Source organism: Schistocerca serialis, chromosome 1 (genome assembly GCF_023864345.2).
Source record: "Schistocerca serialis cubense isolate TAMUIC-IGC-003099 chromosome 1, iqSchSeri2.2, whole genome shotgun sequence".
NCBI classification, from domain to species: domain Eukaryota; kingdom Metazoa; phylum Arthropoda; class Insecta; order Orthoptera; family Acrididae; genus Schistocerca; species Schistocerca serialis.
The window spans coordinates 1,202,908,770-1,202,922,814 of NC_064638.1; the positions used below are offsets into that span (position 1 = coordinate 1,202,908,770).

Consider the following 14,045-nt stretch of genomic DNA (forward strand, 5'->3'; position numbering starts at 1 on the left):
TGCCCAAATACAACATTCGACTCACCTACTATTGTTAAAATTTCCTCATATGATGCTTGTCTGGTGTTCAATGATGGTAGCGCTGGAAGAATCAGGGCTAGGATTTGTTGAAGGCTGTTTTACTGAAAACCTGTTGAAAAAGACTGATGATGTGCGTATTGCTAGCTCTGAAATGTCAGCGAAGAACATTGCCAATATGGCACGCCAGAAGGACCAGACTAGAAGAAAAGAGTTACATGAAGACCATAAAGACCAACTGGATGGTTATGGCCAACATTAACCTAATTGTATATTTCATAAATGCTAATATTTTTCTGCATTTCCTGTAAGTTTCATTTTTCACTGTATAAGGAACTTTTTCTTCTGAACTATTTCAGATAAAAAGGCGAATCTACGACAGACTTTGTACATGCTATAACAAAAATTCCTGTGTTACAAAATTTTTAAAAGTGCGTCACTGTCAAACTTATTTAAAATTTCGTGAAATAAAATCTGTTATGTATCGCATACATAAATTTAATAAATTGTTGCGAGAGTCCTAAGACTGACATTAACAAATGGTATACAGATTTGCTTATCTAATTACTAAGAAAAACCTACCGCATTCTCAAAGTGATAAGTAAAGTAATTGAGAAAATGCTCCTCATGTGCTCTAAAAGTATTCAGCAACGTCCTGATCAAAATGTAAAAACAAATGAAAAAGAAACCTTCATTACAGACAATAAAATAATGACAACATGCGCAAAATTTGGTTATCTCTCAAACAGTAAAAGTTATGTTAGCTTATATGGCTCCGCCAATTTTGTCATACGACTCCCACTTAAGACCAAACATGACGACGTTCCTGGCTGGAAACCAGCTTATCTCACAAATCATCACGAAGTCACGAAAACCCTGTGAAACTCAGGTTTCCCTATTCATACACATCATCTTGCAAACAATAGGTGTTGCTGAACTGGGTTTGTGGGGGTTAAAGGGACCAGACTGCGATGGTCATCGGTCTGCTGAACTGGTAGAGTCCGTCTTGCTAGATCTCCCAGACATTCGTCACTTTACGATATTGATGATTGCTAACCGAGATAAGATCGTACGGAATGTCTTCCCAAAGATATGACTCCCTAGAGAACTATTAATACGATTTCGCCGATGACATTGTAATTCTGTCAGAGACAGCAAAGGATCTGGAAGAGCAGCTGAACGGAATGGACAGTGTCTTGAAAGGAGGATATAAGATGAACATCAACAAAAGCAAAACGAGGATGATGGAATGTAGTCGAATTAAATCGGGTGATGCTGCGGGAATTAGATTAGGAAATGAGACACTTAAAGTAGTAAATGAGTTTTGCTATTTGGGGAGGAAAATAACTGATGATGTTCGAAGTAGAGAGGGTATAAAATGTAGACTGGCATTGGCAGGGAAAGCATTTCTGAAGAAGAGAAATCTGTTAACATCGAGTATAAATATAAGGGTCAGGAAGTCGTTTCTGAAAGTATTTGTATGGAAGTGAAACATGGACGATAAATAGTTTAGAAATGAAGAGAATAGAAGCTTTCGAAATGTGGTGCTACAGAAGAATGCTGAAGATTAGATGGGTAGATCACATAACTAATGAGGAGGTATTGAATAGTATTGGAGAGAAGAGAATTTGTGGGCACAACTTGACTAGAAGAAGGGATCGGTTGGTAGGGAATATTCTGAGGCATCAAGGGATCACCAATTTAGTAGTATTGGAGGGCAGCGTGGAGGCTAAAAATCGCAGAGGGAGACCAAGAGATGAATACACTAAGCAGATTCAGAAGGATGTAGGTTGCAGTAGGTTCTGGGATATGAAGAAGCTTGCATGGGATAGAGTAGCATGGAGAGATGCATCAAACCAGTCTCTGGACTGAAGATCACCACAACAACAACAACAACAAGAGAACTATGTTACTAACAGAACTCAGTACGCTATACTGGACGGCGAATATTCAACAAAAACAAAAGTAGCATCGGATGTAGTCCCAACGAAGCGTTATAGGACCTCTACCGTTCTCAAAAGACACAAACGATTTATCAGACAAGAGCACTAGTAGGTTATTCCCTGAGCAAGCTGTTGTCCACGACAATGAGGAAATGAAGAAAAACTTGGACAAAATTTTCACTTATCGTCATGAACGGTACATATGATTTTAAATGGAATCTTATACCATTCTTCCTGCAAAATATTGGTAAGCTCAGATAACGTCGATGGAGGTGTCTAACGATCACGTACCCTCCTCTCCAAAGTCAAACACAAAGGCTCGGCAGTACTCAGATATGGTGCCTGTCGTGGCCAGGGAAGATGCGGCAGTTCAAACTCGTGCTCACAAAACCAGTGCTGGATCAAGTGAGCTGTGTAAACAGGGGCCTTGTCGTCCTGGAACACTGGATCATCATCGAGGAACAAATATTGTACCAAGTAAAGGACATGATCAGTCAGAATGGTACATAGTCGTTGGCAGTAACGCGACCTTTCAGATTAACAATGGGGCCCAAGGAATATCATGACACGACTACACAAATCATCACAGAGCCCCCATCATGTTTCACTCTTGGGACGTAAATTCTACATGTCTCTACCCCATGACTTTTGTCACCTCAGTGTATACTATTCGATTGGTTGCTCTTGTAGTTAAAGAATTCTGAAATACGTCTAAGTTGTCGTAATAGGCTCTGTTTCCTGCTTGTATCATTTGTCTAACACACTGGTGTTCAAAATTGAAGCGACAAACCGTGATTTTCCAAAGATGCGTTTATTTTCCCACAAACCATTACAAACAGGTGTCAATAAAGCAGGAACCCTGTAAAGACTAAAGAACATAAACAACTACAACATGCATAACGTCAGACAAAAATTTTCTTCGTTTTTCTCAGCTTAACGGACCTGCACACAGATTCCGACAACTGTTTAATGTGTTCAGTATGAAGTGTGACCATCTCTGGCAGCAATACAGGCCTGACAACGACGGAGCATGCTGTGGATCATGTCATCAACCTTATGTCGAGGCAATAACGCCCATTCTTCCTGCAGAGCTGCTGACAAGTCTTGGAGGGTGGTTGGTGGTTGCTGGTGCGATGCAGCCCATCTCCCTAGTCCTAGTGGATCCCAGACGCGGGCTATGGGATTAAAATGAAACATCCCCTTAGAAAAATTTATGAATTACTGTGCTGGTAAATCTCTTACGTTATTTGATTTTCAAACAGCTGAGCAAAACTGAACGTACTCAGACAATTCTCTCTTTACTTATTCTGATCACCACTAAACTGACACACAATATTTTTAGCGCAACGTAATCTGACTTTCAATAATCTCTACCAAAGAATGGCCGTGACTAACAATAACCTATACCTTTCATGAATCACTTACCTCACAAAAATCTTCGTTACTCGAACTACTGCAATACAGCGAGTGCCAATACTGCCAGCTAAATAAAAGATTCTAACTACTGAAGGCACTAACTACTGATAGGCATAGTTAGTAAATGAAAGATTTTGATAGAGAACAAACAGACAATATATATATATATATATATATATATATATATATATATATATATATATATATATACTCCTGGAAATGGAAAAAAGAACACATTGACACCGTGTGTCAGACCCACCATACTTGCTCCGGACACTGCGAGAGAGCTGTACAAGCAATGATCACACGCACGGCACAGCGGACACACCAGGAACCGCGGTGTTGGCCGTCGAATGGCGCTAGCTGCGCAGCATTTGTGCACAGCCGCCGTCAGTGTCAGCCAGTTTGCCGTGGCATACGGAGCTCCATCGCAGTCTTTAACACTGGTAGCATGCCGCGACAGCGTGGACGTGAACCGTATGTGCAGTTGACGGACTTTGAGCGAGGGCGTATAGTGGGCATGCGGGAGGCCGGGTGGACGTACCGCCGAATTGCTCAACACGTGGGGCGTGAGGTCTCCACAGTACATCGATGTTGTCGCCAGTGGTCGGCGGAAGGTGCACGTGCCCGTCGACCTGGGACCGGACCGCAGCGACGCACGGATGCACGCCAAGACCGTAGGATCCTACGCAGTGCCGTAGGGGACCGCACCGCCACTTCCCAGCAAATTAGCGACACTGTTGCTTCTGGGGTATCGGCGAGGACCATTCGCAACCGTCTCCATGAAGCTGGGCTACGGTCCCACACACCGTTAGGCCGTCTTCCGCTCACGCCCCAACATCGTGCAGCCCGCCTCCAGTGGTGTCGCGACAGGCGTGAATGGAGGGACGAATGGAGACGTGTCGTCTTCAGCGATGAGAGTCGCTTCTGCCTTGGTGCCAATGATGGTCGTATGCGTGTTTGGCGCCGTGCAGGTGAGCGCCACAATCAGGACTGCATACGACCGAGGCACACAGGGCCAACACCCGGCATCATGGTGCGGGGAGCAATCTCCTACACTGGCCGTACACCACTGGTGATCGTCGAGGGGACACTGAATAGTGCACGGTACATCCAAACCGTCATCGAACCCATCGTTCTACCATTCCTAGACCGGCAAGTGAACTTGCTGTTCCAACAGGACAATGCACGTCCGCATGTATCCCGTGCCACCCAACGTGCTCTAGAAGGTGTAAGTCAACTACCCTGGCCAGCAAGATATCTGGATCTGTCCCCCATTGAGCATGTTTGGGACTGGATGAAGCGTCGTCTCACGCGGTCTGCACGTCCAGCACGAACGCTGGTCCAACTGAGGCGCCAGGTGAAAATGGCATGGCAAGCCGTTCCACAGGACTACATCCAGCATCTCTACGATCGTCTCCATGGGAGAATAGCAGTCTGCATTGCTGCGAAAGGTGGATATACACTGTACTAGTGCCGACATTGTGCATGCTCTGTTGCCTGTGTCTATGTGCCTGTGGTTCTGTCAGTGTGATCATTTGATGTATCTGACCCCAGGAATGTGTCAATAAAGTTTCCCCTTCCTGGGACAATGAATTCACGATGTTCTTATTTCAATTTCCAGGAGTGTATATATAACAGTTCATGGCAGCCAGTCTTACAAATTTCGTTTTTCTGACGGACACACGTCCAGATCGTCCGCTCTCAAAACTCTGCCATCTTTCTTCCCACATCCACCACTGCTGGCGGCTCACCTCCAACTGCGCAACGCTAGGCGCTGTTCACATCCAACTGCCCAACACTACAATAGCAAACATTCCAACAATGCAAATCAACCACAGACTCCACACAGCACAGTCAGTGATTTTCATACAGAGCGCTACGTGGCGTTACCAACATAAAAACCTAAACAGCCAACTTACAGAAATGGAGAGAGCGAGCAGGCCACGCCATGCGTACTATAACTTCCGTTCACAAGAAAACATTAGCCATCTGTACTTTATGAGGTCGAGCATTACCATCCATCACTACGAAGTCTGGGCCCACAGCACCTCGCAACAACCGCACATTAGGTCCCAAGATTTGGTCACGCCATCTGACAGCAGTTAAACCTTGCCCACTCATCCGTACAAGTTCCTGATGAGGCGTTCGAGTGATCAACATAATCCCTGCCAACATCATTAGGGATCCTCCTCGATCTCGGTTTCCTTCCATAATGTTTTGGTCCCGAAATCGTGTTCCACGTTCCCTCTAGATGCGAATCTGCCGTGAATCACTCTCCAGACCAAATCGGGACTCGTATGTCAAAAGAACATCGGCCCACTGTTCTACTGTCCAGGTGACATGTTGACGACTCCACTCCAGACGTTTCCTTCTATGAGGAAGCAGATCTCTGACAATAAAGGCCACTCTGCCGAAGCCCTCTGTACAACATTTGCATCAATACAACACGTCCAGTGGATGCTGCGAGGTCAGATGCCAGTTGCCATGCAGTAACAACGCGGCACCGTCGTGCCCTTACAGCCAAATAATGGTCCTCTCTTTCTGATGCAACATGTGGTCGCCCCTGCCCAGGTCTTCGGTATGTGGTTTCGGTCTCTATAAACTGTCACCACATCCGAGAAGCAACAGAACGATTCACATTAAGCCACCAAGCCAAATCAGTTTGCGACTGGCTGCTTCCATTCTTCCTATGACGTTTTCTCTGTACCATACTGCATCGTCCATGACTGTATACAGCGATTGTAGATGTGGGTCTACCCGGGAAACACTAACCCATTTGATAGGTGCCCTGACGTCATCGTTGGAGTGCTTGTCCGTTGAATGGAATGCCACCTTGCGTACAAAACATGACTGTACAGACATCTGTTGACAGTCTGTGCGACTATGTCGTGAACTTGACACAGAATGGGGAAATAGCGGTTTGTTGCTTTAATTTTGGACACCAGTGTATTACTATCGCTGGTTAAAATGGTTCAAATGGCTCTGAGCACTATGGGACTTACATCTGATGTCATCAGTCCCCTAGAACTTAGAACTACTTAAACCTAACTAACCTAAGGACATCACACACATCCATGCCCGAGGCAGGATTCGAACCTGCGACCGTAGCACTCACGCGGTTCCGGACTGAAGCGCCTAGAACCGCTCGGCCACCGCAGCCGGCACTGGTTAAAAGGACACCTTGGTAAAGGAAGCAGCAGACAGCTTTAAAACATTTGTTAGTGGTCTGCTCGTCACGTGATGCTCTTCTAGCCTTATAATTGGACATTAACATGTATTCTGTGTTTTCGTTTACGTTACGTCCAATATTTGTACCTTTTTTTGCTTTTACCTCGTCCACATCTCTAAGCATGTTTACATCTCTTGCCGCAATTGCACAATGATAATGTAGATGTAGGCAGGATATCAGGAGAATGGTTATAAAATGAGCCATGAAAATAATTTTATGGTTGCCTTTGTCATTTGCCACTCTTAAACAACATTCTAAAACACTCCTCATTACATCTGAGCTGATTCTCTAATGGCAGAACGTTACAGTATAAAAATCAGACATCTACCTGAATCGAAACTTCCTGGCAGATTAAAACTGTGTGCCGGACCGAGACTCGAACTCGGGACCTTTGCCTTTCGCGGGCAAGTAATCTACCAACTTTTTTTTCTTTCTGCCCTCTTCCATTTTGTTCGATATAGTTCGTGGCGTTTGGTCTCGGCAGACGTCACAAGACATCCGTTCAAGTTGATCGTTGATTCTTTGACTCAGTTTTTTTTATTACAGAGAGCACGCAGCCCTCTGACCGAACACGCTGGGCTACCGTGCCGGCTACCAACTGAGCTACCCGAGCACGACTCACGCCCCTTCCTCACAGCTTTACTTCTGCCAGTACCTCGTCTCCTACCAACCAAGCTTTACAGAAGCTCTCCCGCGAGCTGTGAGCTTCTGTAAAGTTTGGAACGTAGGAGGCGAGGTACTGGCAGAAGTAAATCTGTGAGGACGGATCGTGAGTCGTGCTTGGTTCAAATGGTTCAAATGGCTCTGAGCACTATGGGACTCAACTGCTGAGGTCATTAGTCCCCTAGAACGTAGAACTAGTTAAACCTAACTAACCTAAGGACATCACAAACATCCATGCCCGAGGCAGCATTCGAACCTGCGACCGTAGCGGTCTTGCGGCTCCAGACTGCAGCGCCTTTAACCGCACGGCCACTTCGGCCGGCTAGTCGTGCTTGGTGGAACACTAGCCCGCGAAAGGCAAAGGTCCCGAGTTCGAGTCTCGGTCCGGCACACAGTTTTAATCTGCCAGCAAGTTTCATATCAGCGCACACGCCGCTGCAGAGTGAAAATCTCATTCTGGAACTACCTGAATCGTTCACCGCTGGATATTTTTCAAGCGCTTATCCAAGTTGTGACGTGTCCATAGCAGTTATTAAGTCCGGTTAATAAAAGTCCACCTTTGCTACAGTGTCCTTTATTAACAATACTACCAGTTTCGAGGGGTTAATCCTCCAGCTTCAGACAGTTTATTGTGGACCACATGGTAAGGGGTACCCTACCAGTTTCCAATGTTACTTGAGCGTGTATCAGGCACCTAGCATCAAGAGCTAACCATGTATGTTAAAGTGCCAGAAGAACGAGGATCAATGCTACGCAGGTGGTAGCACTGTTGATAAAAGACTCTGTGGCAGATGCAGAATTTGATGTACTTCTTGTTTCAAGTGCTTGGTCAATGTAAATGTTACTATCTTTACTGAGAGAAATTCCTGTTCGAATTTATTCTTAGATCGCACATGAAGAGGGCGCTGATGGCCCTAGCGGTGGCTGTTGTTCTGGTGGGTTTGGCTGTCGGTCTAGTCTTCGCCTTGCGACCTCAACCCGACGATGGCCCGAAACCACTGCCGCCCTCAGACTCCATCATGGGCGTCTACACTCATGCTGCAGTCGCCACGAATGGGTATTTGTGCGCGGGTATTGGAAGGTGAGTCTATGGCTAACAGATCCAGCTCTAAATTATGTCTCTTATGTCCTCAAGACCAAATTAATACGATATCGTGATCAAAAGGTTCTAATAAAATTTAGACTGCAACATGGTACCAGCAACAACAACTGGCTATTTTCACAACATCTGCACTATCTGATCAAAACTATCCGGACATCTATGCGAAATTTACCACTAGATGTAACGAAAGTCGGACCCGCCAATGTAAAAGGAGCAGGGAGGATTGCTTTGTCAGTAGAGAAGCAGTAATAGTAGAGAGGTTCGATCTGGAGAGTCAGTGACTTCGAACTTGGACTAGTCATTGGGTGATACCTGACTAACAGACCCGTCTGCGACATTTCAGCCCTCCTAAAGCTGACCAGGCCGACTGTCGGTGATGTGATTGCGAAGTGGGAACGGGAAAGGACCGTCGAAGATTGCGGAAGATAGGTGTAAAAAAAAATCGCATGAAATCTGCGGAAGGAATGGCCTGTGAGATTCAAAATGCTACCGGCAGTCCAGCTGGCACATTGACTGTGCGTAGGGCGTTGGAAAGAATTGGGTACTATGGTTGAACAGCTCCTCATAAGTCACTCATTTCTGGAGTCAACACTGCGCGGTGCTTGAGGTGGTATAACGAGGGACGCCACCGGGCAATGAGTGACTGGAAACGAATGATTTGGGGTGATGAAGCACGTTGTGCCCTGTGGTAATCCAATGCAAGGGTTTGGGCTTGGAAAATGAGTGGAGAGCATTACCAGCCATCATGTGTGAAACCAATAATGAAGAGATGATGTTATGACATGAGAATGTTTTTATTGGTTAGGATGTGGTGGTCCACTTATTCCGCTTAATAAAATGCTAAACGCGGAAGGATATGAACATACTATACAGTGTTTTGCCCTATTTGCAGTACCGCAGCGACCCCCAACCTGTTGGGGCCGGCCCCCCTCCCCTCCCCCTCTTGGGGGGCGTGATAACGCTAAATGGAGGGCACGAGCTTACTGAAAAAGAAAAAAAGTATGAATTCAAAAACTGCTTAATTTACCGAAAAGTGAGCAAAGCGAAATACATTCTGTAGTAATATTACCTCCCCCCCATGAACCATGGACGTTGCCGCCGGCCGTGGTGGTCTCGCGGTTCTAGGCGCGCAGTCCGGAACCGTGCGACTGCTACGGTCGCAGGTTCGAATCCTGCCTCGGGCATGGATGTGTGTGTTGTCCTTAGGTTAGTTAAGTTTAAGTAGTTCTAAGTTCTAGGGGACTGATGACCACAGCAGTTGAGTCCCATAGTGCTCAGAGCCATTTGAACCAGCCATGGACGTTGCCGTTGGTGGGGAGGCTTGTGTGCCTCAGCGATACAGATGGCCGTACCGTAGATGCAACCACAACGGAGGGGCATCTGTTGAGAAGCCAGACAAACGTGTGGTTCCTGAAGAGGGGCAGCAGCCTTTTCAGTAGTTGCAGGGGCAACAGTCTGGATGATTGACTGATCTGGCCTTGTAACACTAGCCAAAACGGCCTTGCTGTGCTGGTACTGCGAACGGCTGAGAGCAAGGGGAAACTACAGCCGTAATTTTTCCCGAGGGCATGCAGCTTCACGAGGGCTGCATCAAACCAGTCTTGGCACTGATGACCAGAACAACAACAACAACAACAAGTAATATTAATATAATAAAAAGTAAAAAAATCGCATTTGCACTAACATCATGCGCTTACAAATTGGTCTGTATTAATGCTGCGCGATGCATTTAATAATCAACTTTTCAATATTAAATTAAAAACTGGTCTAGTAATAATTAATGATTCCCTTGAGCCTGGCCTGCACAGCAAAGTTTTCCATACAGAATTTAATATTTCCCGCGTTTAGCTGAAGTTTATATTTTGTCTTCAAAGCAGCCAACGCAAAAAATCCTGCACCGTAAAAGTAGAATGTTGTGAATGGCGATAGAATGGAAATGTTCTTCTTTTCAGTGCAGAAAACTCATTTTCAGTGCGGAAAACTCATCATTCACCTGTGCTCAGCATTCCAAAAATGTTCAAATGTGTGTGAAATCTTATGAGACTTAACTGCTAAGGTCACCAGTCCCTAAGCTTACACACTACATAACCTAAATTATCCTAAGGACAAACACATACTCCCATGCCCGAGGGAGGACTCGAACCTCCGCCGGGACCAGCCGCACAGTCCATGACTGCAGCGCCTGAGATTGCTCGGCTAATCCCGCGCGGCTGTCAGCATTCCAAGGGCGACTTATTGCTGAATTATCTGTTGATTTCGAAACTTGTCGTGAAGACTACGGAGATGTCTTCTTCGGCAGTTGAAGAGACCTTCGGGAATATTTAGCAATGGATACCTAACCCATTCGTAACGTACTACCGAGTTTCCGTCAGCAAGGAAATATTTTTTAAAATTATTTTCCAGCGTGTTTAAATGATTTTAATGGTTGCAGAAACAGTTGTCACATGTTTTTCTTCAGCCTTGTAAGTTTTAATACATCCACCTCTACTTGCGAACAATTTTTTTTTTTTTTTTTTTTTTTTTTGGGCCGTCACAGTTCCAGTTTTCTACAGAAGGCATTAACTTCACCAGTCGTTTCCAACATATGTATACTTGAAACTTCCTGGCAGATTAAAACTGTGTGCCCAACCGCAGGAGAGTTTCTGTAAAGTTTGGAAGGTAGGAGACGAGATACTGGCAGAAGTAAAGCTGTGAGTACCGGGCGTGAGTCGTGCTTCGTAGCTCAGATGGTAGAGCACTTGCCCGCGAAAGGCGAAGGTCCCGAGTTCGAGTCTCGGTCGGCACACAGTTTTAATCTGCCAGGAAGTTTCATATCAGCGCACAATCCGCCGCAGAGTGAAAATCTCATTCTGAAAATATGTATACTTGCTCCTTCGAGTTGAAAATTCAAGGTATTTAAAGTTCTCGAATACGCCGACCAAGTAGCCCAGCTTCATTGGTCCACCACAAATAAAATATCTCGAAACTTTCTAGCTTTCGGTCGGTTTTCTTCTTATAGAAAAATGTCGATTTCATTTCTTAATTTATAAACGCATGGAGAGCTGCATCAAACCAGTCTCAGGACTGAAGACCACAACAACAATTTATAAACATGTTGCAACAATTTCCCACACGATAACCATTTTGCCTAACAATAAAATAGTAACGCTGATTGTGCTGCACCCATGTTTTTACAAAGTCCAGAAAGAATTCTTGATTTTAGAAGTCTCAGTTTTATATAATTTACAACTGTTATAATCGTCGTTAGCACGATATCCAGACTAGGACTTATTTCTTTGGAAGCCAGAGCTTCCCTGTGTACCATATTATGTGTCTAGACATAGTGTAAGGAATTCTCTCTCACACGTGCTTTTGTACTACCAAGGACGCTCATACACGGGGGCAAGCATCCCCCCCCCCTTCTCACTCACTCACTCACTCTCTCTCTCTCTCTCTCTCTCTCTCTCTCCCCTCCCAATCTCTTAAAGGAAAAAAAATTGCCTATACTCAAGTGGTTTTCTATCAAGAAAATGATTTAAAAGTCGTATTACGCAGGTTCTATCAGGGTTGGAACTGCAACTTTTCTATAGGTATTCAGAAGTTGCCATTCGTCTTCCAAAATGTTAAAAGTATTACATACCCCAAGGTCTCCCCTCCCCCCTTCCAAAACTATCGTATGGGCGTCCTTGTATACTATGGAATCTTCGAGACTCTGAACGAGTGCCTTCGATGCACAATCGAATTCATTTCTTCCATTCTATGTTCGCTTATATGTAAAATCATTTAAGGTAGTAAATAATGCGAGTGCTGTTGCTTTCAGTTCTATTGGTTTGCAGAAAAGTAGTTTTCTGCTGCTGACATAGCACCACAAATTTGACCGAGGCCAATCAAATGAGTATCTTTATTACTATCTACTGTTTCATGAAGCTGTTCATTTTCAGCTATATCGCCAGTTCTACGGGAAAATAGTTTCATTTGATACAGCAACATAGTTTCTAAAATCTCAACTGAAGTTAAAAAAAGCAAGCTCTTCGCCAATGGTATGAGACTTTTTACATCTGGCTATTTTATATGAAACTTATTTTTGGTTTTGAAATTATTTTAATTTTAATTCGAAGAAATCTCAGGGTTTTTTTAATATACCGGTACTCACTTTGAAGTGTTTTCGAATGTCGTTTAAGCTTATTAGGTTTCATGCAGAATTTAAGCATTCTTTAGAATATGTTTTGATTTCACTTTCGTAACCATGTTCTGTGTGGACGTTTTGATACTTCACTACTACCTAATGCTCGCGTATGTTCACTTAAAAACTTGCCTATGATTCTTTATAAACATACTGCTGTGAAGATTTTATAGCGTGAACTGCACTTTAACACGCAATCTACAATATAGACATTCCCTGTAGATTCGATAACCGATACTAAGGTCGACTGGACTGAGACAGGCTGGATTTGAACGAGGAGCAGCATTTACACACGTTTACGTCGCGGTCGTGCAGACATTCCAAAACGTTCTAGGCTAATTGGATTTTAAACAATAATATTTTGCAGTCAAGATTTTATTTCCTCAGTGACCAGTTACGACAGAAATTAGCTGTCATTTTCGAATCTTCTGGAAATAACATGACAGTGCATGAATCGCTCAAACATAATGAGAACATATTGCACTTATAAAACAAAGGCGCCACATTTGCTTGTCGAATGTATGAAACAGAGTGAATAAAAAGTCCACAGCGCCATCAGTGTTCCCCTGAGGAGGTGAGTTACTCAGTGGATCAGTTGTTGCTATGGCATATCAAGCAATGTGAGTATTTGACAAGCCAAACTGGCACCTTTGTTTTATAAGTGGAATATGCTCTCGTTATGTTTGCCCGTTATGTTCGTGCGATTCACGCACAGAAATATTATTTCCAGCAACATCATTTCCAGAAGATCAAAAGATAACACCTACACCCTGTCGAAACCGACCACTGAGGAAACAAAATAAAAATAAAAACACTGCACACTCGATCTTGGATGCCAAATATTCTCATTTACCAAATATCAGATCGCTCCCAGCAACATGAGCAGATTCTCTCGATGCCGCGACGGCGTCCGATTTGGTAGACTTTTTTTTTTTCCTTTAAGCGGCAATGACTGTTGAAGTGCAGTAGCGCGCGACACGTTAGCTTAACGGCCCTCCAGTACTCGTAGCTGTTAAGTCGGCACCATTCGGAACACTTCGTGTCAAATGCGCTCATTTGTCTCATTGCTGCCAACGTCAGCGAAGTAACTGATGTGGTACTAAAGTCACTGTCAACGTCTGGGTGGAGGAGGTTACTTTTGACTTGGATTCATTGAAACACTCACATTTCGTTCGAATTAGTACTTATGAATGTGCCTTGCAATACTTTGAAAGCAGACGGCATCTAAATATAGGTTTTTTTTGTGATAATTCCCAGCCCCTATACAAATACAAATTTCTTGACACTTGAAAGGTTGTGCAATAATTTTCTTTGTCATAATCAGTTTCGCGGGAATTTGTGCGGTCTCGGGGGAGCAAACTGCTATAGTACACAGCACAGGCAAGCGAGATGTGTTGTTCTAAAAAAACAAAAACAAACAAAAAAAAAAAAAAAACGGGAGTGACGCAGGGGCTTCAGGATCGCGACCAAGTTTTGTGTCACATTCACACTGTGTGTACTAAGTTGTAT

General features: G+C 44.3%; 1 protein-coding gene across 3 annotated transcripts in view; it reads left to right on the forward strand.

The window, feature by feature from the left end:
• Positions 1-14,045, forward strand: part of LOC126419007 (scoloptoxin SSD14-like) — a 489,031-nt gene that overhangs the window by 354,773 nt on the left and 120,213 nt on the right. For all 3 annotated transcript variants that reach the window (XM_050086079.1, XM_050086072.1, XM_050086063.1), the window contains one exon: positions 8,159-8,353. In XM_050086079.1, coding sequence (XP_049942036.1) covers positions 8,159-8,353 — 195 coding nt within the window. The remainder of the gene's footprint in view (positions 1-8,158; positions 8,354-14,045) is intronic.